Genomic DNA, 26601 nt, shown 5'->3' with positions numbered 1-26601 from the left:
TCCACCTCCCCCGTGTTGATACACCCCAATACCTCTCTGCAGTTTGTTGTGGAGGTGGACGCGTCGGACTCAGGTGTGGGAGCAGTCCTCTCCCAGCGCTCCCCCACTGACCAAAAGCTTCACCCCTGTGCTTTTTTCTCCAAGAAATTGTCACCCACAGAACGGAATTACGACGTTGGAAACCGGGAACTGCTGGCGGTCAAGCTAGCACTGGAAGAATGGCGGCACTGGCTGGATGGAGCTGAACTGCCGTTTGTGGTCTGGACAGACCACAAAAACTTGGCTTACATCCAAGCCACTAAGAGACTCAACTCACGCCAAGCCAGATGGGCCCTGTTTTTTAGTAGGTTTAACTTTATTCTTACATACAGACCGGGGTCAAGAAATGTTAAACCAGATGCTTTGTCCCGCCAGTTTGCTGACCCTTCGGAGACCAGCGAGCCTGAGGCAGTCCTGCCTTCCTCATGCGTCGTGGCGGCAGTACAGTGGGAGATCGAGTCTCTTGTGAAGACTGCACTTGCCACGGACCCGGGACCGGGTGATGGACCTCCCAACCTACTCTTTGTTCCCGAGACGGTCCGGTCTCAGGTGTTGCAGTGGATTCACACCTCCCGTTTTGCTGGTCACCCTGGGATGAGACGCACGTTGATGCTGCTTAGGAGACATTTTTGGTGGCCTTCAATGGAAACTGACGTTCGGGCTTTTGTGGCAGCCTGTTCAACCTGTGCTCGGGGCAAAGCCTCCCATCAGTCCCCTTCGGGGCTGCTGCTACCCCTCCCAGTTCCCAGCCGTCCCTGGTCCCACATTGCCATGGATTTTGTCACCGGCCTACCCAAGTCTGAAGGTAATGATACTATACTTACCATTGTGGACAGATTCTCTAAATCTGTCCACTATATAGCATTACCAAAATTACCGTCTGCCAGTGAGACAGCGGACCTCCTAGTCCAACATGTATTTCGTCCCCATGGAATACCTGTGGACATCGTATCTGATAGAGGCCCACAGTTTACTTCCCGTGTTTGGAAGGTTTTCTGTTCTGCTTTGGGTGCTTCCGTTAGTCTGTCCTCAGGGTTTCATCCCCAGACCAACGGTCAAACAGAAAGAGCCAATCAAAACCTCGAAGCAACCCTTCGTTGTGTGGCTGCTCAACATCCATCATCCTGGGCCAAACATCTGCCTTGGATAGAGTACGCCCACAACTCCCTCACCACCTCTACCACCGGTCTTTCACCCTTCGAGGTTACCATGGGTTATCAACCCCCTCTGTTTCCTGCTCAGGAGAAGGAATTGGCTGTTCCTTCGGTTCAGGAGAACCTCCGCCGCTGCCAGAGAGTGTGGAGCGACGCTCGGGAAGCATTGCTTCGGACCACCGACAGGAACAAGACGACAGCGGATAGGAGCAGGACTCCCGCACCTGTGTTTCATCCTGGTCAAGAGGTTTGGCTGTCATCAAAGAACGTACCTCTTCGTACCAAATCACGCAAGCTGTCTCCTCGGTACCTGGGTCCGTTTGTGGTGGAGTCCATCATTAACCCCGCTGCGGTTCGTTTGAAGTTGCCTTCAGCCATGAAGATACACCCTACTTTCCACGTCTCCCAACTGAAACCTGTGTCCGCCGGCTGATCCACCTCCACCTGTTCGCCTCATTGACGACCATCCGGCCTACACCGTCAGTAGGCTCCTGGACTCTCGGAGGCGGGGTAGGGGTCTCCAATACCTAGTCGATTGGGAAGGTTATGGACCAGAGGAGAGGTCTTGGGTCCCTAAGCGTTTTGTGTTGGATCCTCAGCTGATCACGGACTTCCATCACGACAACCCTGACAGGCCTGGTGGGTCGCCAGGTGGCGACCATTGAGGGGGGGGGGTACTGTTATGTGGGCAGCTTGTCTCTCCCTTTTCTGTTTCCCTTCCTCCTTGTTTTGTCCCCTCTTTGTCTGTTGTATCTGTATGTGTGTTTGTCCCCTTTATGTGGGTGTGTCTGGAGTGGATCAGGGGGCGTGCTCAGGATCTGCCTCTCCTGTGCAGCTGCGGGTTGTTTCCAGTGATTCCTGCCTACGCAGCTGCATCCTATTCTCTCATCAACCTGCACTACTAATTCCTGGGCATGGCTCTCCACCGGCGCCAGATCGTTATTCTTACTAGAGCGGTAACTTGGCTCACCAGTAAAGTTATATTATCTTAGTCTTCAGCCTGGCTTTTTACTCTCCTTAACCTGTCGTTTGTTTTGTCTTCAGTTCAGACATACCTCCCTGCCTGCCTGCCTTCGTGCCTGCCTGCCTGCCTGCCTGCCTGCCTGCCTCAGCCTCTCCTTCCTCCGGAGCCGACTAGCCCACTCTGTTCCTTTTCTTCAGTTGTTTTTTTGGACTAAGACAAATTGAACTTTTATTAAAAGAATTTTTGTTTCCTCCACTCCCTTAGTCGTGTTTGTTTCTCTGAGTGCTGGGTTGAACCAAAGCGTAACACATTCGCTCTAAGAATCAACTCAGGAATCGCATTCAAATAGCTCAAGAACATTTTTATTTTATTTATTTATCTAATTATTTTTATTTTTAATCCGTCAACATCTCTCTCTCATTTATCAATTCAATAAGTCACAAAAACAGTTTCATCTTTAACCAACAGCCGCTTTAACAACTAGAAGATTCCATTCATGTTCAAATCTCTTCTCTTTGTCTGTCTCTCGTCTGTGTCTCTGTCTCCCCCTGCAGCACAGTCCAACAGAAGTATGACCCATTTACCCAAAATCCCCCGTGTTGTAGTTTAGTAAAATCCAACGTGTTGTAGTCTAGTGCCGTAAAATCAAACGTGTCATAATCTAGTGCCGTAACATCACACGTGTCGTAATCTAGTGTAGTAAAATCACACGCAGGCGCAATACATTCAAAAATACGATTTCACCGTGGAAGGGAAATTATCAGTTCTCTCCCCAACCCAAACACACAGTTAACAGTCCTGCTGTAACTCCGTTTTCTCCTCAAACAACATTTAACAGAACTAACAAAGCATAGAACCTGAATTCCACACACACACAAACATAATTTAAGAGGCTTTATTCCATCGCAGTGGACCTCTAAGGTCACATGTTAGCATGCAGCAGATAGCATTTAGCATTAGCATTAGCCTGTATGCACCATGTGGCATGAAAACAATGTACCCGACATTGCGCCTTAAATTATTTTTCTTTTATAACTAACTTTAGGCTGCCGTGAGTTATGGATATTCTATGAGAGGTTACTTCAGACAAATGCTTCGTCAACCACCAGCTCAGCGGTAACATGCAATAAAATGTATATTCCAAACCCCAGTCCCAGACTGACCTAATCACACCGAATGCGTTATTAGGATTTATGGCCCACCCTAGCGGTCGCCTCGCTGAGGGCTTATCAAATCCACAATGTCCTAACTTGTATACGTATATCTGCCTTTAATATCTGCCTTCAATATCTGCCTTGTATTATATCTGCCTTCAATATCTGCCTCATTCACTACCATCGATTGCTCTAAAATTTTAGAATAATTATGACAGACCCCTAGTCGACAGCAATAACACCACATCAGCACACACCCAAGTAATTTACATGGTACACCTTCACCAGCGCACATCCATAAGCCAGCCAAACAACTAATGCCCAAACTTTGTGAGGAATCTCACCTTATAGCGGGAGTCACCTCGTGGCTCATGAATGGAACACAAGGACGATGCAGACCAATCCCGGACGAGCCCCCATTTGTCGTATCGCGTCGATGCTGGTAATTATTGCTGTCAAACAAAGGAGTCCGCTTATACTGAACTTTGATCACAAGTTTTATTCATATCACAAGATTTCAGCATAAGTTTACAGACCTGCAGTGTCTGGAGAAACAGGGTCCCAAAATAATCTGTCTGTTTCTAACCCCCTCTTCCTCCAGCATATACTTATAAGGAATGCAAAAATATGGGTTGCTCCCTCTGCTGTCCAATCACCTGTCTCCCCTGGGGCGTCACCCTACAAATGGCTACTTTTGAACTAAAATAAACCTCCTCTCAGATTCCACTTAAAAACATTAACAACTTCATAATCTTCATATACGACAAACGCTACAAACCTCAGAAGCATTTTTCTTCGACCGATAGTGTCCATTTCTTTCTCTATTTCCTTATAAATGTACTTCCTATTTAAACACAGTGGGCGGGTTCACCACGCATAGGTTTATAGTATATATTTATGTAATGTAAAGTCTTCATACACTTAATGCAAGTATTCAGCCCATAAATTCATATTTTATCTAGTAAAAGTGGATTTTTATTTCAGGATTTGATTTAGTGATGTTTTGCAGTGTTACCAAGAGAGGGCCCTGTGACAACACCCAGGTTTGGCAGAAGGACGCTAGACGGTCATATCTGTGTGGTAACATGATAGGATGGGTAACCAATGATATACAATGATTCTGCAAACCCCCCAAAATTATTTATTGTAATGTATAGCATATGAATTTAAAAATTGACTATTTATAATGTGAAGTTACATTGAATTAATCACACTTATCAAAGACACATTCAGACACAGAGATCGACCGAAACACATTCACAGAAACACACACACATAAATGCATTCCATTCCTTTTAATTTCATTTATTGAAAATGTAATTGACAGTGATACTGCACATCATTCAACATTTCTGTGAATGTGCCAGATTTAGCCAGCTAGCTAGTTTTCAACTGTAGTCCCTGGGCAGGTAGATAAACATTTTAATAAATACTAAATACATATTTTTGCCCTAGCACCAACACATCTGATTCTACTAATCAAAGGCTTGATGATAATTAGTTCATTAGTTGAATCAAGTGTGTTACTTCTAGGGCAAAATCAACTAATGTGATCCATAGGGATCCCAGAGGAGAGGTTGGAATACACTGACCTAGAGTAATGTGATCCTTAGGGATCCCAGAGGAGAGGTTGGAATACACTGACCTAGAGTAATGTGATCCTTAGGGATCCCAGAGGAGAGGTTGGAATACACTGACCTAGAGTAATGTGATCCTTAGGGATCCCAGAGGAGAGGTTGGAATACACTGACCTAGAATAATGTGATACAAATTAACTCATTATTTATTCATTATCTCACCAATTCTCACACACACACACACACACACACACACACACACACACAGACACACACTAAAGCATATACACAAACACAGACACACACAGAGAGATTTAAACACTACAGAATAAAAAACACAATATTTCACTTTTACTAAAAATATCATTAAGGTCTATATGTTCATAGTGACTATGTACATGGTTGAAGTTACTTCCATTTGAATTCCAGTCCAGTCAGAAAGTAAACCAAATTCCAAATCCAAATTGTCTTCATTGAAAAGCATTGAGGAGAATTGGAATTAGAATGTCAGTCTACTTCCTGAATTGACTGGGAATTGATCCCAACCCTGACTATGTATTGGTTTACCAACAATTCTCAATATATTTTTCAATAATGAATTGTCATTATTTAAATCAAATGAAATTGTATTGGTCGCATACACATATTTAGCAGATGTTATTGTGGGTGTAGCTAAATGATTGTGTTCCTAGCTCCAACAGTGCAGTAGTATCTAACAATTCACAACAATACACACAAATCTAAAAGTAGAAGAATGGAATTAAGAAATATAGAAATATGTGAAGACACACAGACAGAAGACACACAGACAGAAGACACACAGACACACGCTCACTTTCCCGCTAACTTTAGACCATGCGTATTCACAGTTTCTAGTGGTTGAAGTATTGCATTGCAGGAAGGCAAGTAGATTAGTATTTTGTGGAAATGTGGGATATGATGGACACGCTTATTCATAACAATAAAAGATTAATAACAAGATGGAATCATTTGCCGTTAGTGAAAATCCATTCTAAAATAATTAGAAATAGGCATATAATTCCTGTTATTGCAGAATAAAGCCTATACTCGCAAAATAGCCTATAGGCCTATAACAAGTTAGGATTGGCTACCATTCTTCCCATCTCTCAGTTAATAGGACCCACTTCACAGTAGTAAATAGATCAGCTACAGTATTTCCAGCAGCCTATTTTGCTCTATGCGATCCGATCCGAAGCGCAGTTTAACGTTAGAACAGACGATTCACCTTTTCCATTGACGTTTGTAGGCGACGTCTGAATGATGTAATGTGACATTTCTTGCGTAGACAATATTTCATTTATGAACATAATACATTATCATAATCATTGCATAATAAATTCCTCACCTTTTCTGGCCATGATGAGTTCATATTCCCGATGTAGCCATACAACAAATTACCATGCGCATTTCTCATTTAATTGGGCCTATCAGAGAGGCTATTATTTAAAGTGTTTGCTCTATGCAGATGACAGGGTGCGCGGCGCGATTTATAACATACAGCAGAATGTAACAGGTGAACAGACAGCTGATCTTTTGTATTGAAGTGTGTAGGCTACCAATAAACTCTAGTTTATTTTTATATTTACGAGTAGACAACGTTTCCGAATTTGTGGGCAGTGAAGCATATTTAGTTTCGGGAAAAAGTGAATGCAAAACATTACTTCATTCAAACGATCTGTTTACAGGTCCACAACTATTTGCAATTGTTTTTGTCTTTCAGAAACGGTCAGATAAAACTACAGCAAATGTCACTGTAAAATAAAACATTCTGCCAACACCTCCAAAGACATTTGAAGTTCGCCATGGATATGTTCTTTAGATATACTGTCTGGGCCTAATTCCAATACTTCCCAACTATACAGCAAATAAGGGCGTTATTGTCACCATGAAGGGTGAATGATGGGCGTATTTCACGTGGAGTTATAACGCTCATTGTTACTCATCAAACCACAACTGAGTGAGACAAATAAAACCTTTGTGGTTTGATGAGTAAAACTAAAAACCTAGCTACAAAGAGACCATTAGAACATTTCAAGTTGCTTTAGCGATGACAAATATACTTTGAAGTGTTCTAATGGTCCTCTCTTTGTAGCTATGCTTTTTATTTTTACTAATCAAACCACAACTGAGTGAGACAAATAAAACCTTTTGATTGAATTCAATATCTGACACTAGCAGTAGGCAATACTCACCAATACGCCATCCATCCTGAACAGCTCCCCCTGTAGGCGGATCGGCAACATTGCTGTTCTGCAGAATGAACAAGTCGTGCTTTCCACCTGGGCACTATATTCAACAGCGTCTTTTGCACCTAACATCACATATCACCTGCTCATTAAGAGTAGACGCCTTCTCTGTTCACATAGCCTAGTTGAACTCGTTTTGGGATGGTGCTTTTATGGCGATGTGGGGGCCGTCTATTTCTCCGTTCGTATTTGGGAACCCATTGATGGCAAAGAAACCCCTCAACCTGTTGCGCGATGGTGGAAATTGTATGTTACAGTACGTTTTGCTGATGATTGCATCCAAAACATTGGCTCATCGAGGGATGTGAGATGCCGCTGGCCGATCGGCAAGCTTCGGCTGAAAAGTGCCCTGTTGCCAAAAACCCGAGGATGGATAACACTTTGACGCGCACCCGAATGGCATGGGTTTGCCTTTCTAAAGTAGGTCTTACATCCTCTCAAAGATCCTATAAGATTGGTTTTGGGAAACGATATCTGATGAGCCAATCTGTACTTTCTGCTAAAAATGTCCCACCTGTCTCTAAAAACGTGCTCTCTGTGAAATGCAGCGGTGCCAGATCTTCCAACAGAGCAGATCAGCCATCTCTCATTGGATTTCCATTATCTCAGTCTTTTATAGGATTTACACAATAGTTTCACTTTCACACGTACCTCTAATTTAACAAATGACTGTACTTTATATGGATTATTATCGTTACAAATGCACCGATGTGGTCAAATTATATTTAGCCTGTCAAGCCGTTGCATGAATTCACAATGTCAATACAATTAAATAAATAAAATAATGTCATTATTACTCTCACAATTAAACACATTTTCAACATACAGTATATTTTCCCCGTTCTACGCTTGACAAGCAGTTCCCTTATTCCACCACTTGGCACTGATCGTGGTCATGGGGCTGAACACTCTCAAGCCAACATTTATATTGATCAATCTCACAACTATCTAGTAATCATTACTTTTAATGCTGTTAACAAATGTCGATGCTATAATATTATTTGTGCTATAAAGGCGATGGACTTTATTGCTTTTTTCATATTGTTAAACAACATTCTAAGTCTGCTAACATTTCCTAATTAAATGTTACGAATTTCAGTATAAAAAAAATCACTATCATCATTGATCTACAATAAGAGGTAGACCCGTTCCTCTACTTCATTATAAATGGACTTCCTGTTTCAACACAGTGGGAGGATTCAACACCCATAGGTTCATGTAAAGTCTTCATACACTTAATACAAGTATTCAGCCTATAAGTTAAGATTCTATCTAGTAAAACTGAAATTACATTCTTTAATTTAAAAAGGTGATGTTTTGCAGTGCTACCAGGAGGGGGCAGTGTGACACAACAACCAGGTTTGGCAGAAGGACTCCAGACCAGTGGTTCCCAACCTGTGGTCCTTGGGGGGTGGTGCAGGTGGTCCTCAATTACTTTTTAGATTGTAGTATTTTATTATTCAAAAATAATAACAGTTGGGAGTATTAATGGTATTATAAGCAATTTTACATTCCTTTTCACAATGCAACTAGTTTATAATAATAGACCTTTACAGGCTTTGTTACATTCACATCTATTGATAGAATTTGACCAGCAATATATTTGATGTGAAAAAAGAACAGCGACTCCGGCGAATGGTGGTCCTCAAGAGCTTTGGACGGTGATTTGATGGTCTCCAGAATGGGAAAGATTGGGAACCGCTGAGCTAGACAGTCACATCTGTGTGGTAACATGATAGGATGGAAAACCAATGATATACAATGATTCTGCAAACCCAAAACAGACTGATTATAATGTATAGTATATGACGTTACAATGAACTAATCACAGTAATCAGAGACCAACTCACACACAGTATATACAAAGACACACACACACAAAATACATTCCTAGGTGAAGAAGTGTCTTAGTCCACAGACTAGGAGACAGGCCTCAGCGTCTTCAGATTAGGTGAAGAAGTGTCTTAGTCCACAGACTAGGAGACAGGCCTCAGCGTCTTCGGATTAGGTAAAGAAGTGTCTTAGTCCACAGACTAGGAGACAGGCCTCAGCGTCTTCGGATTAGGTTCTACAAGAAAGAGGATGGAGGAGAAGGGAAGAGAGAGATCAGAAAGTATGGAGGAGAAGGGAAGAGAGAGATCAGAAAGTATGGAGGAGAAGGGAAGAGAGAGATCAGAAAGTATGGAGGAGAAGGGGAGAGAGAGATCGAGAAGTATGGAGGAGAAGGGAAGAGAGATCAGAAAGTATGGAGGAGAAGGGAAGAGAGAGATCAGAAAGAATGGAGGAGAAGGGAAGAGAGAGATCAGAAAGTATGGAGGAGAAGGGAAGAGAGATCAGAAAGTATGGAGCAGAAGGGAAGAGAGAGATCAGAAAGTATGGAGGAGAAGGGAAGAGAGAGATCAGAAAGTATGGAGGAGAAGGGAAGAGAGATCAGAAAGTATGGAGGAGAAGGGAAGAGAGAGATCAGAAAGTATGGAGGAGAAGGGAAGAGAGAGATCAGAAAGTATGGAGGAGAAGGGAAGAGAGAGATCAGAAAGTATGGAGGAGAAGGGAAGAGAGAGATCAGAAAGTATGGAGGAGAAGGAGGAGTTCCACCTGAGATAATGATGTGATGATGGTCCTATGATGTAACTACAATAAGATAACAGTCATTTATTACAGACAGAAACACTAAAACATGCTTCCATTCTGGAAAAACAGTTCCTCTTTGATCTGGGTAGCTGTGTTTTTATTGGACCTATATTTAATCATTACACATATTCAAGGGAGGGAGCAATGAAAACTGTCTTACCCAGATTCACTCAAGTCCTTAACAAGATGGTTTTCATGTTCAACGAGAGCTTTGAGACAAGCTCCCGTCACTTCTGGTCCTTTGGGGATGACTGCTTTCAGTAGTTTTCTCATTCGGTCCTGTTCAGTTGTTTCAGCTGTTATTCTGGAGTGCTCTTCTTCACCAATCATGTTCTTTGACCACAGATCATCTGCTATTGGCATTGAGTTTTTGGTTCGCTGAATTAGTTTAGCCCAGTGTTTCTTCAGAAACTCCTCAGCAGGAATGTCAGGGACTGTTAATGCTGAAGGGGGGGTCAATTAAATTAATATGGCTTTAGGGTTAACAGCAGCTGTTTCTACATCTTCCAGTCTCTCCAGTTATCATTCCTCTGATAGTCATTTATTGTATAGAGCCGACTCCAGGGTTGTGGTCAATTCCAATTAAAGTCAGTCAATTTAAAATAACAAATTGAAATAACATATTTTCGTATTAGGTTTATTGAGAAGTCATTGAAAATAGATGCCCTTATTAATGTTTTATCAACAATCTACTCAGAATAATCTAATGTCAAAGTGGACATGTCCCCCATACATTCAACATCTGTAAGGTCCCTCAGTCAAGTATTGCATTTCAAGCACAGATTCAAGTATATATTTTTTGAAAGCCTCATAAAAGAAGGGCAGTGATTGGTAGACGGGTAACAATAACAAATCAGACATTTATTATCTCTTTAAGCATGGTCAAGTTAATAATTATCCTGTGGGTGATGTATTAAACCACCCAGACACATCAAAGATACAGTCGTCCTTCTGAACTGAGCTGCAGGACAGGAAGGAAACTGCTTAGTGATGTCACCATGAGGCATTGGTGATTTTAAAACAGTTAACGAGTTCAATGGCTGTGATGGGAGAAAACTGAGGATGGATCAACAACATTGTAGTGACTCCACAATAATGACTTAAATGACAGAGTGAAAAGAAGAATACAAAATAGACAGAATAAAAATATTCCAAAACAGAAATACCTTATCGACATAAGTATTCAGACCCTTTGCTATGAGACTTGAAATTGAGCTCAGGTGCATCCTGTTTCCATTGATCATCCTTGAGATGTTTGAACAACTTGATTGGAGTCCACCTGTGGTAAATTTAATTGATTGGACATGTTTGGGAAGGAACACACCTGTCTATATAACGTCCCACAGTTGACAGTGCATGTCAGAGGAAAAACCAAGCCATGAGGTCGAAGGAATTGTCCGTAGAGCTCCGAGACAGGATTGTGTCGAGGCCCAGATCTGGGGAAGGGTACCGAAACAGTTCTGCAGCATTGAAGGTCTCCAAGAACACAGTGGCCTCTATCATTCTTAAATGGAAGAAGTTTGGAACCACCAAAACTCTTCCTAGAGCTGGCCGCCCGGCTAAACTGAGGAATCGGGGGAGAAGGGCCTTGGTCAGGGAGGTGACCAAGAACCTGATGGTCACTCTGAAAGAGCTCCAGAGCTCCTCTGTGGAGATGGGAGAGCCTTCCAGAAGGACAACCATCTCTGCAGAACTCCACCAATCAGGCCTTTATGGTAGAGTGGCCAGACAGAAGCTACTCCTCAGTAAAAGACACATGACAGCCCGCTTGGAGTTTGCCAAAAGGCACCTAAAGGACTCTCAGACCATGAGAAACAAGATTATCTGGTCTGATGAAACCAAGATTGAACTCTTTGGCCTGAATGCCAAGCGTCACATCTGGAAGAACCCTGGCACCATCCCTACGGTGAAGCATGGTGGTGGCAGCATCATGCTGTGGGGATGTTTTTCAGCGGCAGGGACTGGGAGACTAGTCAGGATCGAGGGAAAGATGAATGGAGCAGTACAGAGAGATCCTTAATGAAAACCTGCTCCAGAGCGCTCAGGACCTCAGACTGGGGCGAAGGTTCACCTTCCAACAGGACAACGACCCTAAGCACACAGACAAGACAACGCAGGAGTGGCTCCGGGACAAGTCTCTGAATGTCCTTGAGTGGCCCAGCCAGAGCCCGGACTTGAACCCGATCTAATATCTCTAGAGAGACCTGTAAATAGCTGTGCAGCGACGCTCCCCATCCAACCTGACAGAGCTTGAGAGGATCTGCAGAGAAGAATGGGAGAAACTCCCCAAATACAGGTGTGCCAATCTTCTAGCATCATACCCAAGAAGAATCGAGGCTGTAATCGCTGCCAAAGGTGCTTCAACAAAGTACTGAGTAAAGGGTCTAAATACTTATGTAAATGTGACTTTATTTTATACATACACATTTGCAAAAATTTCTAAAACCTGTTTTTGCTTTGTCATTATGGGGTATTGTGTGCAGATTGATGAGGGGGAAAAAACAATTTAATCAATTTTATAATAAGGCTGTACCGTAACAAAATGTGGAACAATTCAAGGGGTCTGAATACTTTCCGAATGCACTGTAACTCATGTTTACTTACTTGTTGAATGGGTGGCAGTGATGTATTCATCTGAAAGATAAACAAAATGAGGTTATATCACTCTAAATAGCATCTGTTACAAAAGTACAAAGTTATGATTGACATACAGTGGGGAAAAAAAGTATTTAGTCAGCCACCAATTGTGCAAGTTCTCCCACTTAAAAAGATGAGAGAGGCCTGTAATTTTCATCATAGGTACACGTCAACTATGACAGACAAATTGAGAAAACAAATTCCAGAAAATCACATTGTAGGATTTTTTATGAATTTATTTGCAAATTATGGTGGAAAATAAGTATTTGGTCACCTACAAACAAGCAAGATTTCTGGCTCTCATAGACCTGTAACTTCTTCTTTAAGAGGCTCTTCTGTCCTCCACTCGTTACCTGTATTAATGGCACCTGTTTGAACTTGTTATCAGTATAAAAGACACCTGTCCACAACCTCAAACAGTCACACTCCAAACTCCACTATGGCCAAGACCAAAGAGCTGTCAAAGGACACCAGAAACAAAATTGTAGACCTGCACCAGGGTGGGAAGACTGAATCTGCAATAGGTAAGCAGCTTGGTTTGAAGAAATCAACTGTGGGAGCAAATATTAGGAAATGGAAGACATACAAGACCACTGATAATCTCCCTCGATCTGGGGCTCCACGCAAGATCTCACCCCGTGGGGTCAAAATGATCACAAGAACGGTGAGCAAAAATCCCAGAACCACACGGGGGGACCTAGTGAATGACCTGCAGAGAGCTGGGACCAAAGTAACAATGCCTACCATCAGTAACACACTACGCCGCCAGGGACTCAAATCATGCAGTGCCAGACGTGTCCCCCTGCTTAAGCCAGTACATTTCCAGGCCCGTCTGAAGTTTGCTAGAGTGCATTTGGATGATCCAGAAGAGGATTGGGAGAATGTCATATGAAACCAAAATAGAACTTTTTGGTAAAAACTCAACTCGTCGTGTTTGGAGGACAAAGAATGCTGAGTTGCATCCAAAGAACACCATACCTACTGTGAAGCATGGGGGTGGAAACATCATGCTTTGGGGCTGTTTTTCTGCAAAGGACCAGGACGACTGATTCGTGTAAAGGAAAGAATGAATGGGGCCATGTATCGTGAGATTTTGAGTGAAAACCTCCTTCCATCAGCAAGGGCATTGAAGATGAAACGTGGCTGGGTCTTTCAGCATGACAATGATCCCAAACACACCGCCCGGGCAACGAAGGAGTGGCTTCGTAAGAAGCATTTCAAGGTCCTGGAGTGGCCTAGCCAGTCTCCAGATCTCAACCCCATAGAAAATCTTTGGAGGGAGTTGAAAGTCCGTGTTGCCCAGCGACAGCCCCAACATCACTGCTCTAGAGGAGATCTGCATGGAGGAATGGGCCAAAATACCAGCAACAGTGTATGAAAACCTTGTGAAGACATACAGAAAACATTTGACCTGTGTCATTGCCAACAAAGGGTATATAACAAAGTATTGAGAAACTTTTGTTATTGACCAAATACTTATTTTCCACCATAATTTGCAAATAAATTCATAAAAAATCCTACAATGTGATTTTCTGGATTTTCTTTCTCATTTTGTCTGTCATAGTTGACGTGTACCTATGATGAAATTTACAGGCCTCTCTCATCTTTTTAAGTGGGAGAACTTGCACAATTGGTGGCTGACTAAATACTTTTTTGCCCCACTGTATGCTCCTACCTTGTGATACCACTTCTTTCCATGCTATCCTCTCATCATCACCGAATAACTCCATCTCAATGTCAACCCCTGTCATTTTCACAACCGCCTTGAAAAAGCTTGGTGTGGAGTCTCTATGTATGAGATGAATCTTCTGGAGAGAGATGGAGAGAACGAGAGAGAGATTGCTTGCAATGTAAACATATGTTTCCCATGCCAATAAAGCCATTTGAATTGAGAGCCATCGAGCGAGAGAGAGCAATGGATAGAAATGTGACTTAAATGTCAGATTCATGTTCTTAGTCTACTAAAACTGTACCTGTGGATTGATGTAGGTAGAACAGGGAATGTTCAGTCTGAAGTAACTATTCAGTTTGAAGGCCTGCTCTGGTCTTGAGATGAGAACCCTTGAAGACCCTTGAGACTTTTCCTGTTGTTCCACAGCCTGCGAAACAAGGCATGGAATACACAGCCAGTCAATGTATAGTCTTATTCAAACATTATTCAGAAAACTAGCAACACACTATTATCTTCATGTTATGAGTGTCAACATAAACCGTACCACTGCTTAGTTAAGGTCACCTATAAAATAATGGTACCTCACCTGTATTTGGCTGGGGTTACTGGGGAACAGGTATAGGCGTGGAATTAGTGTTTCCTTTTTCACTGTCATATAGAGCATCAGCTCACAGTGGACATCTATGTTCCGCGTAAAGATATAGCTCAGTATAACAGAGATAACTGAGAACTTGGGATGGAGAATCTTAGCATGGAATCTGGTGACCTCATGCACTTCCTCAACAGACACTCCATGTTCCTCTACATGAAGAATCTTCATCTCATTCCTCAGGGAAGGGTTGGTCCCTGAACAACACAATAAAAAGGAGACAGAAAGACAAATATTGTATTATTCATCCAACTAAAACACAAAGAATATGCAGTATCAGATCACAGTAAACTCAAACTCCCAGAATATTCATTCATTCATTCAGGAAGTGAAACTCAGTTACATGGAAATGTCTTTCTGAATACTATGTGAATATGGTTTTACCTAAACAGACAAAGTGTGGCAGATGAACTTCCTCCAGTTCACCGAACTCCATAGTGATGTCCAGCAATGGACCACCTTGTCCGTACTGCATGTCTTTCAGAAGGTGACTGTAGGGATACCAGTTCCTGAATTGATACTTCAGAATGACATCTCCGTCACACACCCAGCGGAGCCCAGACACTGTGCACTCATAACGCCCTTTGGGTGTCCTGTGCCTGAGGGCAACAACAAGATATGGTAGAGCGGGTCAATCGTCAAATGGAGAGGTTGGATTAGAAGCCTATTCCCAAAGGTAATGGGGAAATACACTAGCAAGCGGAATGAAATGTTAAAAGTAGTTATTTTACCTGAAGATTGTCACTCCCTGGACAGTGGAAGTCAAGGGTTCAATCTGAAGCCAGTGTGTGGAGTCCTGAACAAGGGCAAGCATCTCAGTTATACATATGGGGCCAGTTTCCTGGACACAGATAGAGTCTAGTGCTGGACTTAAAGCATGATCAATGGAAGCTTCAATAGAAAGTCCTTTAAGGTCCAAGACTAGACTTAATCTGTGTCCGGGAAACTGGCCCATTAATCAAAGTAACTAATCTAATGTATTTATTAAATGTTACATGGAATGCTGGGGATTGATCCAATTCAACTGTCTAATGACAAAATACGACAACAGCTAAAATCCTGCATTCCTACAAGCAGAACACAGGACTGTCTATATCCCAGTATGAATGGTTGGTCAGTACACACCTGGCTTTGAGACAGTGTTTATATTACTAAAGCAGAACACAGGACTGTCTATATCCCAGTATGAATGGTTGGTCAGTACACACCTGGCTTTCAGACTGTGTTTATATTACTAAAGCAGAACACAGGACTGTCTATATCCCAGTATGAATGGTTGGTCAGTACACACCTGGCTTTCAGACTGTGCCTGACTCCTGAAGGTATGTAAAAGTAAGAATTGACATTATGACTTACCTCAACATGGTCACAAGTCTTACACCTCTGAGGAATCCCTGAAGTCAAAAGTAGTTGTTATTTAAAATGGACAATCTCATGTAATAATGAATTAATAATTATTAAATAGACTTGTAATAAAAATGTATATAAGTGAGCAACAGTCTCATTAGCACACAGTGTTATATTAATGAATGTTTGTGGAAGCAGGAAACAACATGGTTCTGGTCCATGTTTTGGAGATGTTGGGGGCCTGATTTCTGGTAGATCCCAGGATGAGAGCTTAAAGGTAGAGTCAGCTAAATGATGTTGTACGAGCAGCACCGCAGATATTGTGATGAGCAAGATGCCTGACTTCTCTCTCACAAAGTCTCACACAGTAGCTGCCCATGTGCACGGGTTCTCTTCACTCTCTTACAGCGTGGTAGCCACGGGACCAAAACAGAGAAGTTTAGCATCGCGCTCCAACACTCTTAGATGTTGTAGAAATGTACCCACTATGATGTTTACTTTGTGCATCTACATCATATTGCTGACTCTACCTTTAAGTTTGTTTTGACCAAATAGATCATGATTGTGTTCCTTGCCTGGGACTCAAGTATAATGAGCGTTTTAAAAGTATTTTGATTGAAAAACAATTATATTTTAACACTCACATTTCTCAGGTCCAGGCTTGATACAACACTCTCCACCATGGTCTCTGGTGTTCTCAGGTCCAGGCTTGATACAACACTCTCCACCATGGTCTCTGGTGTTCTCAGGTCCAGGCTTGATACAACACTCTCCACCATGGTCTCTGGTGTTCTCAGGTCCAGGCTTGATACAACACTCTCCACCATGGTCTCTGCTGTTGGGAAAGCAGATGGATAGACTGTGATTAAACTAAATACAACTTATAAAGGCTTTATATAGCATACATACAGTCTTCATAAGCAATACAAAGGGTGTATAAAGGGTGACAGAACCACTCCCTATGTAGGGTGCATTGCCAAATGTGACATAACACCCTGTCAACTTCCATGAAGTCAATACTGATGGTGACATTACAGGTGACATTGCTTATCTTCATGAAAGCCCTTAGAGATGTGATGTCACCCGGTATCATGAGTTACTGTCTGTAGGTCCAACAGAACACATTAAAACACACCACTACTACTAATCTAACTGTCTGTAGGTCCAACAGAACACATTAAAACACACCACTACTACTAATCTAACTGTCTGTAGGTCCAACAGAACACATTAAAACACACCACTACTACTAATCTAACTGTCTGTAGGTCCAACAGAACACATTAAAACACACCACTACTACTAATCTAACTGTCTGTAGGTCCAACAGAACACATTAAAACACACCACTACTACTAATCTAACTGTCTGTAGGTCCAACAGAACACATTAAAACACACCACTACTACTAATCTAACTGTCTGTAGGTCCAACAGAACACATTAAAACACACCACTACTACTAATCTAACTGTCTGTAGGTCCAACAGAACACATTAAAACACACCACTACTAATCTAACTGTCTGTAGGTCAAACAGAACACATTAAAACACACCACCACTACTAATCTAACTGTCTGTAGGTCCAACAGAACACATTAAAACACACCACTACTACTAATCTAACTGTCTGTAGGTCCAACAGAACACATTAAAACACACCACTACTACTAATCTAACTGTCTGTAGGTCCAACAGAACACATTAAAACACACCACTACTACTAATCTAACTGTCTGTAGGTCCAACAGAACACATTAAAACACACCACTACTACTAATCTAACTGTCTGTAGGTCCAACAGAACACATTAAAACACACCACTACTACTAATCTAACTGTCTGTAGGTCCAACAGAACACATTAAAACACACCACTACTACTAATCTAACTGTCTGTAGGTCCAACAGAACACATTAAAAACACACCACTACTACTAATCTAACTGTCTGTAGGTCCAACAGAACACATTAAAACACACCAATACTAATCTAATTGTAGGAATGATTCCAGAGGAAAACACATGATTAAACATTGCTATGACTCACCTTTGAATGTGTTGGTCATCTATCTGACACAGGGTCATTGAGAAGGAGGAAACCCCAAACCCAAACCCAAGCCCAGGATAGAGGGGTTCAGTGAATGTGCTGTGTTCTGTGTAAAGGTGTGTCAGTGTACCAGAGGAGGACACACTATAGAAGGACAAAGTACCAGCTGGCCAGTCCAGATACACTCCAACTCTGTTAGAAACAGGACCAGGGATGGATCTGCCGACTCCAGGATGGTAAAAGTTATATCCACTGTCATAGCAGAATAAACACCAGGACTTCCTATTGTATCCAATCCTACTGTCCTTCTCCTTTCCCTTCCTCTGCATTCCTTTGTACACCACACCAATGTGAGCCATGTCACCATCCATCTCCACCTCCCAGTAATAACGAGATCCAGATAAGCCTTCTCTGCAGAGAACTTGGGGATGACGGTCAAATCTGTCTGGATGGTCTTCATAATGCTGCTTCTCCTCCACCAATGTCACCTTCCTGTTCCCCTCAGACAGTATCAGGTTTGGGTTTGCTGTATTTGGGTCCAGGGTGAGATGACAGGCATCTGTAGACAAAAGGAGAGTTTAATCAAACCACATCTTCATATAAAATGTTGTTTTGTAGGTAGAGAACAAGTATTGATTAGTTACTATAGTTCTGAATATGTAGTTAATTAGGATTGAAGAGACTTACATTTCCTCAGCCCTGATTTCAGCCTGAACTCTCCACCATGATCCACACTGTAGGAGAAACAGGTTATTGACTGACAAAGACCTAATAAAGCAGTCCACATTTAAACCATATTGTTGTGTTCTGGTGCACTATCCAAGTTCATTACTAGAGACATACAGGTATTTTATCCTACCTACTGCATACAGAACAGAGTACAATTCATTACTAGAGAAATACAGGTATTCTATATTACCTACTGCATACAGAACAGAGTACAATTCATTACTAGAGACATACAAGTATTCTATCCTACCTACTGCATACAGAACAGAGTACAATTCATTACTAGAGACATACAGGTATTCTATCCTATCTACTGCATACAGAACAGAGTACAATTCATTACTAGAGACATACAGGTATTCTATCCTACCTACTGCATACAGAACAGAGTACAATTCATTACTAGAGACATACAGGTATTCTATCCTACCTACTGCATTCAGAACAGAGTACAATTCATTACTAGAGACATACAGGTATTCTATCCTACCTACTGCATACAGAACAGAGTACAATTCCAACAGGATATCAGAGATGCAGAAGAAGAGTATTCATGTGGTGATGATGTATGCTGTGTTGGAGTGCTAAGCCTGCTGGGTAAACGTCCCCTTAATTCTACCATCATGTCCTCATGTTACTGAACCTACTACACTTCATAGGACACAACCGCTGCTCACACTATTAGGACATCTATTCTGACTTACTTCAGCTTCATCAGTTTATCTGTGGGATCCACCAGAGCAGCTGAAAGCAGTCCCCCTGCAGAGTCTCCTGGGTGATTGTAGCTCAGGTCCAGCTCTTTCAGGTGGGAGGGGTTTGACCTCAGAGCTGAAGACAGAGCAGCACAGCCCTCCTCTGTGACCAGACAGCCAGACAGCCTACAGAGAGACACAACAGCTGTCTAGGTTGGTGGACTGGTGTCAATCATCTTGTAGGACACCCATACATTTGTCCATGACAAACATTGTGATGAAACATCAGATGTTCAGAGTATTTGTTTTACTAAGCTCAGTACCGACCTGACTGAAACAGCTGTACTTACCCCAGTGTGTGTAGTTTACAGTCTGGATCCTCCAGTCCAGCAGAGGGCAGTGTAACTCAGCTCAGTACCGACCTGACTGAAACAGCTGTACTTACCCCAGTGTGTGTAGTTTACAGTCTGGATCCTCCAGTCCAGCAGAGGGCAGTGTAACTCAGCTCAGTATCGACCTGACTGAAACAGCTGTACTTACCCCAGTGTGTGTAGTTTACAGTCTGGATCCTCCAGTCCAGCAGACAGCAGTGTAACTCCTGAGTCCTGCAGGTCATTGTCTCTCAGCTCCAGTTGTTTCAGTTGTGAGTTGGGTGAACTCAGGACTGAGGCCAGATCTGAACAGCAACCCTCTGTCAGACCACACTGACCTAGACTAGAGGACAGAAGAGCACATGATTAACAAATGTCTAAAACATCCGAATAATAAGTCATACTGAAGAAAGTTAACTCACACTAGTGTCGGTATGTTGCAGAGTGGACTGGTTAGTCCAACACAGAGCAGCTCCACTCCTCTGTCTCCCAGGTCATTGTAGCTGAGGTCCAGTTCTCTCAGGGGGGAGTTTGGTGTCTGCAGAGCTGAAGCCAGAGTCTCACAGGATTCATATGTGAGTTCACAGCCAGCCAGTCTGGAGAGAGGAGATATAGTGATACACTGTTAAATATGCAAAGCTTTAAGAATAATGAGATGCATTAAGATAATAACAGAAGGACACATGATTAACCAATGTTAAAAACATACTAACTCACTCAAGATATTTACCTTAGTTTTATATATGTTATGTAGGTTTCTGAATATGTCCCAAAAATGTTAAAATAATGTTAAAAACATACACATACTAACTATACTGAACAGAAATATAAACCCAACATGTAAAGTGTTGGTCCCACGTTTCATGAGCTGAAATAAAAGATCCCAGATATGTTCCATACGCACAAAAGCTTATTTCTCTCAAATGTTGTGCATAAATTTGTTTAGATCCCTGTTAGTGAGCATTTCTCCTTTGCTAAGATAATCCATCCACCTGACAGGTGTGGTATATCAAGAAGCTGATTAAACAGCATGATCATTACACAGGTGCACCTTGTGCTGGGGACAATAAAAGGCCACTCTGAAATGTGCAGTTTTGTCACACAACACAATGCCACAGATGTCTCAAGTTTTGAGGGAGCGTGCAATTGGCATGATGACTGCAGGAATGTCCACCAGAGCTGTTGCTAGAGAATTTTATGTTAATTTCTCTACCATAAACCGCCTCCAACATCATTTTAGAGAATTTGGCAGTACATCCAACCGGCCTCACAATCACAGACCACATGTAACCACGCCAGCCCAGGACCTCCACATCCGACTTCTTCACCTGCAGGATGTTCTGAGACAAGCCACCAGGACAGCTGATTTAACTGTGGGTTTTCACAACCAAATACTTTCTGCACAAACTGTCAGAAACCGTCTCAGGGAAGCTCATCTGCGTGCTCGTCATCCTCACCAGGGTCTTGACCTGACTGCAGTTCAGAGTCGTAACCAACTTCTGTGGGCAAATGCTCACCTTCGATGGCCACTGGCACACTGGAGGAGTGTGCTCTTCACGGATGAATCCCGGTTTCAACTGTACCGGGAAGATGGCAGAAAGCGTGTATGGCGTTGTGATGGCATTGTGTGGGCGAGCGGTTTGCTGATGTCAACGTTGTGAACAGAGTGCCCCATGGTGGCGGTGGGGTTATGGTATGGGCAGGCATAAGCTACGGACAACGAACACAATCACATTTTATCGATGGCAATTTGAATGCACAGAGATACCGTGACGAGATCCTGAGGCCCATTGTCGTGCCATTCATCCGCCGCCATCACCTCATGTTTCAGCATGATAATGCACGGCCCCGTGTCGCAAGGATCTGTACACAATTCCTGGAAGCTGAAAATGTCCCAGTTCTCCATTGGACTGCATACTCACCAGACATGCATGTTTGGGATGCTCTGGATCGACAGCATCTTCCAGTTTCCAGCAACTTCGCACAGCCATTGAAGAGGAGTGGGACAACATTCCACAGGCCACAATCAACAGCCTGATCAACTCTATGTGAAGGAGATGTGTCGCGCTGCATGAGGCAAATGGTGGTCACACCAGATACGGACTGGTTTTCTGATACACACCCATACTTATTTTTTTTAAGGTATCTGTGACCAACAGATGCATATCTGAATTCCCATTTAAGTGAAATCCATTGAATAGGGCCTAATGAATTTATTTCAATTGACTGATTTCCTCATATGAACTGTAACTCAGTAAAACCTTTCAAATTGTTGCATGTTGCGTTTATATTCTTGTTCAGTATATAGTACATTCATAATATATAAACACTCACAGTGGATACTGAAGATATTTAACTCACACTAGTGTCTGTATGTTGCAGAGTGGACTGGTTAGTCCAACACAGAGCAGCTCCACTCCTCTGTCTCCCAGGTCATTGTAGCTGAGGTCCAGTTCTCTCAGGGGGGAGTTTGGTGTCTGCAGAGCTGAAGCCAGAGTCTCACAGGATTTATATGTGAGTTCACAGTCAGCCAGTCTGGAGAGAGGAGATATGTTGATACACTGTTAAATATGCAAAGCTTTAAGAATAATGAGATGCATTAAGACAATAACAGAAGGACACATGTTTAACCAACGTCAAAAACATACTAACTCACTCAAGATATTTACCTTAGTTTGATATATTTATCACATTTTATGTATGTTTCTGCATATTTACTAAGACGTTCAAATAATGTTAAAAACATACACATACTAACTACATACATAATATATAAACACTCACAGTGGATACTGAAGATAGTTAACTCACACTAGTGTCTGTATGTTGCAGAGTGCACTGGTTAGTCCAACACAGAGCAGCTCCACTCCTCTGTCTCCCAGGTCATTGTAGCTGAGGTCCAGTTCTCTCAGGGGGGAGTTTGGTGTCTGCAGAGCTGAGGCCAGAGTCTCACAGGATTCATATGTGAGTTTACAGTCAGCCAGTCTGGAGAGAGGAGATATAGTGATACACTGTTAAATATGCAAAGCTTTAAGAATAATGAGATGCATTAAGACAATAACAGAAGGACACATGTTTAACCAACGTCAAAAACATACTAACTCACTCAAGACATTTACCTTAGTTTGATATATTTATCACATTTTATGTATGTTTCTGCATATTTACTAAGTCGTTCAAATAATGTTTAAAGCATCCACATAATAAGTCATACTGAAGATATTTAACTCACACTAGTGTCTGTATGTTGCAGAGTGGACTGGTTAGTCCAACACAGAGCAGCTTCACTCCTCTGTCTCTCAGGTTATTGTAGCTGAGGTCCAGTTCTCTCAGGGGGGAGTTTGGTGTCTGCAGAGTTGAGGCCAGAGTCTCACAGGATTTATATGTGAGTTTACAGCCAGCCAGTCTGGAGAGAGGAGATCATCTGTTAGATATACAAATCCTTCAGAATAATGATACTGTAAACAGCAACTCAATAACAGAACTTACAGTGCTCTCTTGCAGGTTTTCACTACCGGCAGCAACCTCTGATAACCTTCCTCTGATGTGGTGTATGTCTTCAGGTCAAACTCCTCCAGCACCTCCTCTGACATCAGTAACAGGTAGGCCAGGGCTGAACATTGGTGAGGTTCTAGCTCTGTTTCTGAAAGAGTTCCTGATCGCAGGGAGGTTTGCATTTCTTCAACTAGAGAGTTGGCACCAAGTTCATTCAGACAGTGGAACAAGTTGATGATCCTTTCTGGTGAACGTTCCTCCTCTATCTTGTCTGAAAGGTACCAGACTGTTTCCTCAACTGTTTCCTCATTGCTCTGTGTTGTACTTCCTGTCTGTGTCAGAAGGCCTCGTAACAGATTCTGATTGGACTCCAGTGAGAGACCCAGAAGGAAGCGGAGGAACAGGTCCAGGTGTCCATTCTCACTCTTCAAGGCCTGGTCCACTGCTCTCCTGTGTAAGTCAGACAACTGGATTGACTCCTCATCTTCATCCTCACTAGTGGTGGAAAAAACATTTTCCTTCTTGTCCAGACATGATTCTAAAGCATGCACTGCTGCTAGAAACTCCTGAATGCTCAGATGCACAAAGCTGTAGACCTTCTCTTGGTACAGCCCAGATTCTTCTTTAAAGATCTCTGTACACAATGCTGAGTACTCTGATGCCTCTGTGACATCAAGGCCACACTCTCTCAGGTCCTCCTCATAGAAGATCAGGTTGCCCTTCTGCAGCTGTTGGAAAGCCAGCTTTGCCAGTTTCAGGATCATCTCTTTGTCTGACTGAGACAGTTCCTTTGGGTTTGTCTCTGTGACTTTGTTGTACTTTCTGTTCTTCACAATGAATTGGATGAGCGTGAAGTGTGTCAACATCTGGGTCAGAGTTTTGGGGACTTCATCCTTCTCTGCCTCTTTCAGCATCATCTCAAGGACAGTGGCTGATATCCAACAGAAGACTGGCATGTGGCACATGATGTGGAAGCTCCTTGATGTTTTTATGTGGGTGATGACTTCATTGGCCAGATTCTGATCTGTGATTTTCTTCCTGAAGTACTCCTCCTTCTGTGGATCATTGAACCCTCGTACCTCTGTCACCTGGTCAACACACTCAGGTGGGATCTGATTGGCTGCTGCAGGCCGTGAGGTTATCCAGAGGAGAGCAGAGGGAAGCAGATTCCCCTTGATGAGGTTTGTCAGCAGCACGTCCACTGAGGTTGGCTTCGTGACATCACAGCACCTCTCATTGTTTTTGAAGTCTAGAGGAAGTCGACACTCATCCAGACCATCAAAAATGAAAACAGTTTTGGTTTCAGCATCTTCAATGTTGTCAATCTCTTTCAGCTCTGAGAAGTAGTGGGAAAGAAGTTGCATCAGACTGTATTGGTCCTTTTTCAGGTTCAGATCACGGAAAGGAAGAGGAAACATGAAATGAACGTCCTGATTTGCTTTTCCCTCTGCCCAGTCAAGGATGACCTTCTGCACAGAGACTGTTTTTCCAATGCCAGCGATTCCTTTTGTCAGCACAGTTCTGATAGGTTTGTCTTGTCCAGCTAAAGGCTTGAAGATGTCGTTGCATTTGATTGGTGTCTCTTGTGTGGTTTGTTTCTTGGATGCCATCTCTATCTGTCTCACCTCATGTTCATTATTGACCCCTCCACTTCCACCCTCTGTGATGTAGAGCTCTGTGTAGATGTCCTTTAACAGACTTTGGTTTCCAATTCCTTCAGATATGTGTTGATACTTGTGTTTCAGTTTAGCCTTAATGTCTTGTTGGACTGTCAGAAGAGTATGACCTGTAGGAAAACAATGAGAGTTGGGACTCATAAGTTTGTGTGTGTGTGTGTGTGTGTGTGTGTGTGTGTGTGTGTGTGTTAGAGCGGCCTTTGTCCCGTTCTTTGTAATATTGTATGAAACACAGTCTTACTTCTTCTGTCCAGAAGGTTGTGTGTGATCTTTAATGCATCCTCACTGTCCAAACTCTCCACTTCCTTATTGTCATCTGGTAATGGTTCCTGGCTGAAAGCAGGTGGCTGATCACTCTTCATTGATAGCAGGCTGGGGGCAGGTGACTCTGCTCTGGGCTTCTGGACACTGAACAAAACAGGGAGGCAGATCACCTCATCAATATCCCATCAGTACCTCATCTACATCATTTCAACAAGTGTATAGCTGAACTCATAGAAGTCCTGATGTTTCTTTATAAAGCTACAGTCTGCAATTGGTAAATCTGTGTTTGGCCTTTTAAATGAATGATATAGGCCTACATTTGATGTAATTTGTGAACACTTTTCTCTTCATTAGTTTGATATTTTTAAGAGAACTGTATATTTTACAATTAATCTCTTACCTTTTAGAACTGGTGTCTTGAGTCATTTTAGAGGCAGTGGTCTCCTCCTCTCTCTCCCCAGAGAGACTCATTTTAGAGGCAGTGGTCCCCTCCTCTCTCTCCCCAGAGAGACTCATTTTAGAGGCAGTGGTCCCCTCCTCTCTCTCCCCAGAGAGACTAATTTTAGAGGCAGTGGTCTCCTCCTCTCTCTCCCCAGAGAGACTCATTTTAGAGGCAGTGGTCTCGTCCTCTCTCTCCCCAGAGAGACTCATTTTAGAGGCAGTGGTCTCCTCCTCTCTCTCCCCAGAGAGACTCATTTTCGAGTCACTGCTCACTTAGCTACACTAAGAAATAACAGAACAGTCAATATTTCCGAACATTAACAATGACAACACTTTTACTGTCTGTGGTCAGAGTTCAAACAGAGACTTCATGTTGCATTTAAACATGCACAGTCCAATATGTTATTAATTTGATTTGGATCCCGATTAGCTGACTCCATAACAACAGCTAGTCTACCTGGTTGGATCCCCATTAGCTGACTCCATAACAACAGCTAGTCTACCTGGTTGGATCCCCATTAACTGACTCCATAACAACAGCTAGTCTACCTGGTTGGATCCCCATTAGCTGACTCCATAACAACAGCTAGTCTCCCTGGTTGGATCCCCATTAGCTGACTCCATAACATCAGCTAGTCTACCTGGTTGGATCCCCATTAGCTGACTCCATAACAACAGCTAGTCTACCTGGTTGGATCCCCATTAGCTGACTCCATAACACCTGGGGTCCAAACACAACTAAAAGACATTACAGACATTGACAGGTATTTCTTCCTAACCCTTTAAGAGAATAC

At 42.6% G+C, this 26601-nt stretch overlaps 3 protein-coding genes across 3 annotated transcripts in view; all 3 read right to left on the bottom strand.

The window, feature by feature from the left end:
- LOC311120716 (protein NLRC3-like) overlaps positions 1 to 25882 on the bottom strand; it is a gene marked incomplete at both ends in the record, with an annotated part of 46614 nt that extends 20732 nt beyond the window's left edge. Inside the window, one exon of the mRNA XM_084195294.1 lies at positions 25767 to 25882. Coding sequence (XP_084051420.1) covers positions 25767 to 25882 — 116 coding nt within the window. The remainder of the gene's footprint in view (positions 1 to 25766) is intronic.
- LOC311120711 (NACHT, LRR and PYD domains-containing protein 1 homolog) lies at positions 9943 to 14942 on the bottom strand (the record flags this gene model as incomplete). Its single annotated transcript, XM_084195289.1, has 5 exons — positions 14682 to 14942; positions 14397 to 14522; positions 14099 to 14231; positions 12391 to 12420; positions 9943 to 10229 (listed from the first exon to the last, which is right to left on the bottom strand). The coding sequence occupies exons 1-5, from the start codon at positions 14913 to 14915 to the stop codon at positions 9943 to 9945; spliced, it is 810 nt and encodes a 269-aa protein (XP_084051415.1). The 5' UTR covers positions 14916 to 14942.
- LOC311120704 (protein NLRC3-like) lies at positions 18136 to 25506 on the bottom strand (the record flags this gene model as incomplete). Its single annotated transcript, XM_084195276.1, has 8 exons — positions 25344 to 25506; positions 23421 to 25212; positions 23214 to 23337; positions 22293 to 22342; positions 20101 to 20274; positions 19573 to 19746; positions 18827 to 18873; positions 18136 to 18698 (listed from the first exon to the last, which is right to left on the bottom strand). Exons 1-8 carry the CDS (start codon positions 25462 to 25464, stop codon positions 18136 to 18138), a joined length of 3045 nt encoding a protein of 1014 aa, XP_084051402.1. The 5' UTR covers positions 25465 to 25506.
- Positions 25883 to 26601: the final 719 nt, after the last annotated feature.

This window comes from Coregonus lavaretus (assembly GCF_964263955.1).
Source record: "Coregonus lavaretus genome assembly, contig: HAP1_SCAFFOLD_499, whole genome shotgun sequence".
Classification (NCBI taxonomy): Eukaryota; Metazoa; Chordata; class Actinopteri; order Salmoniformes; family Salmonidae; genus Coregonus; species Coregonus lavaretus.
Note: the sequence above shows the minus strand (reverse complement) of the source record. Positions and strands in the feature narration are given on the sequence as shown.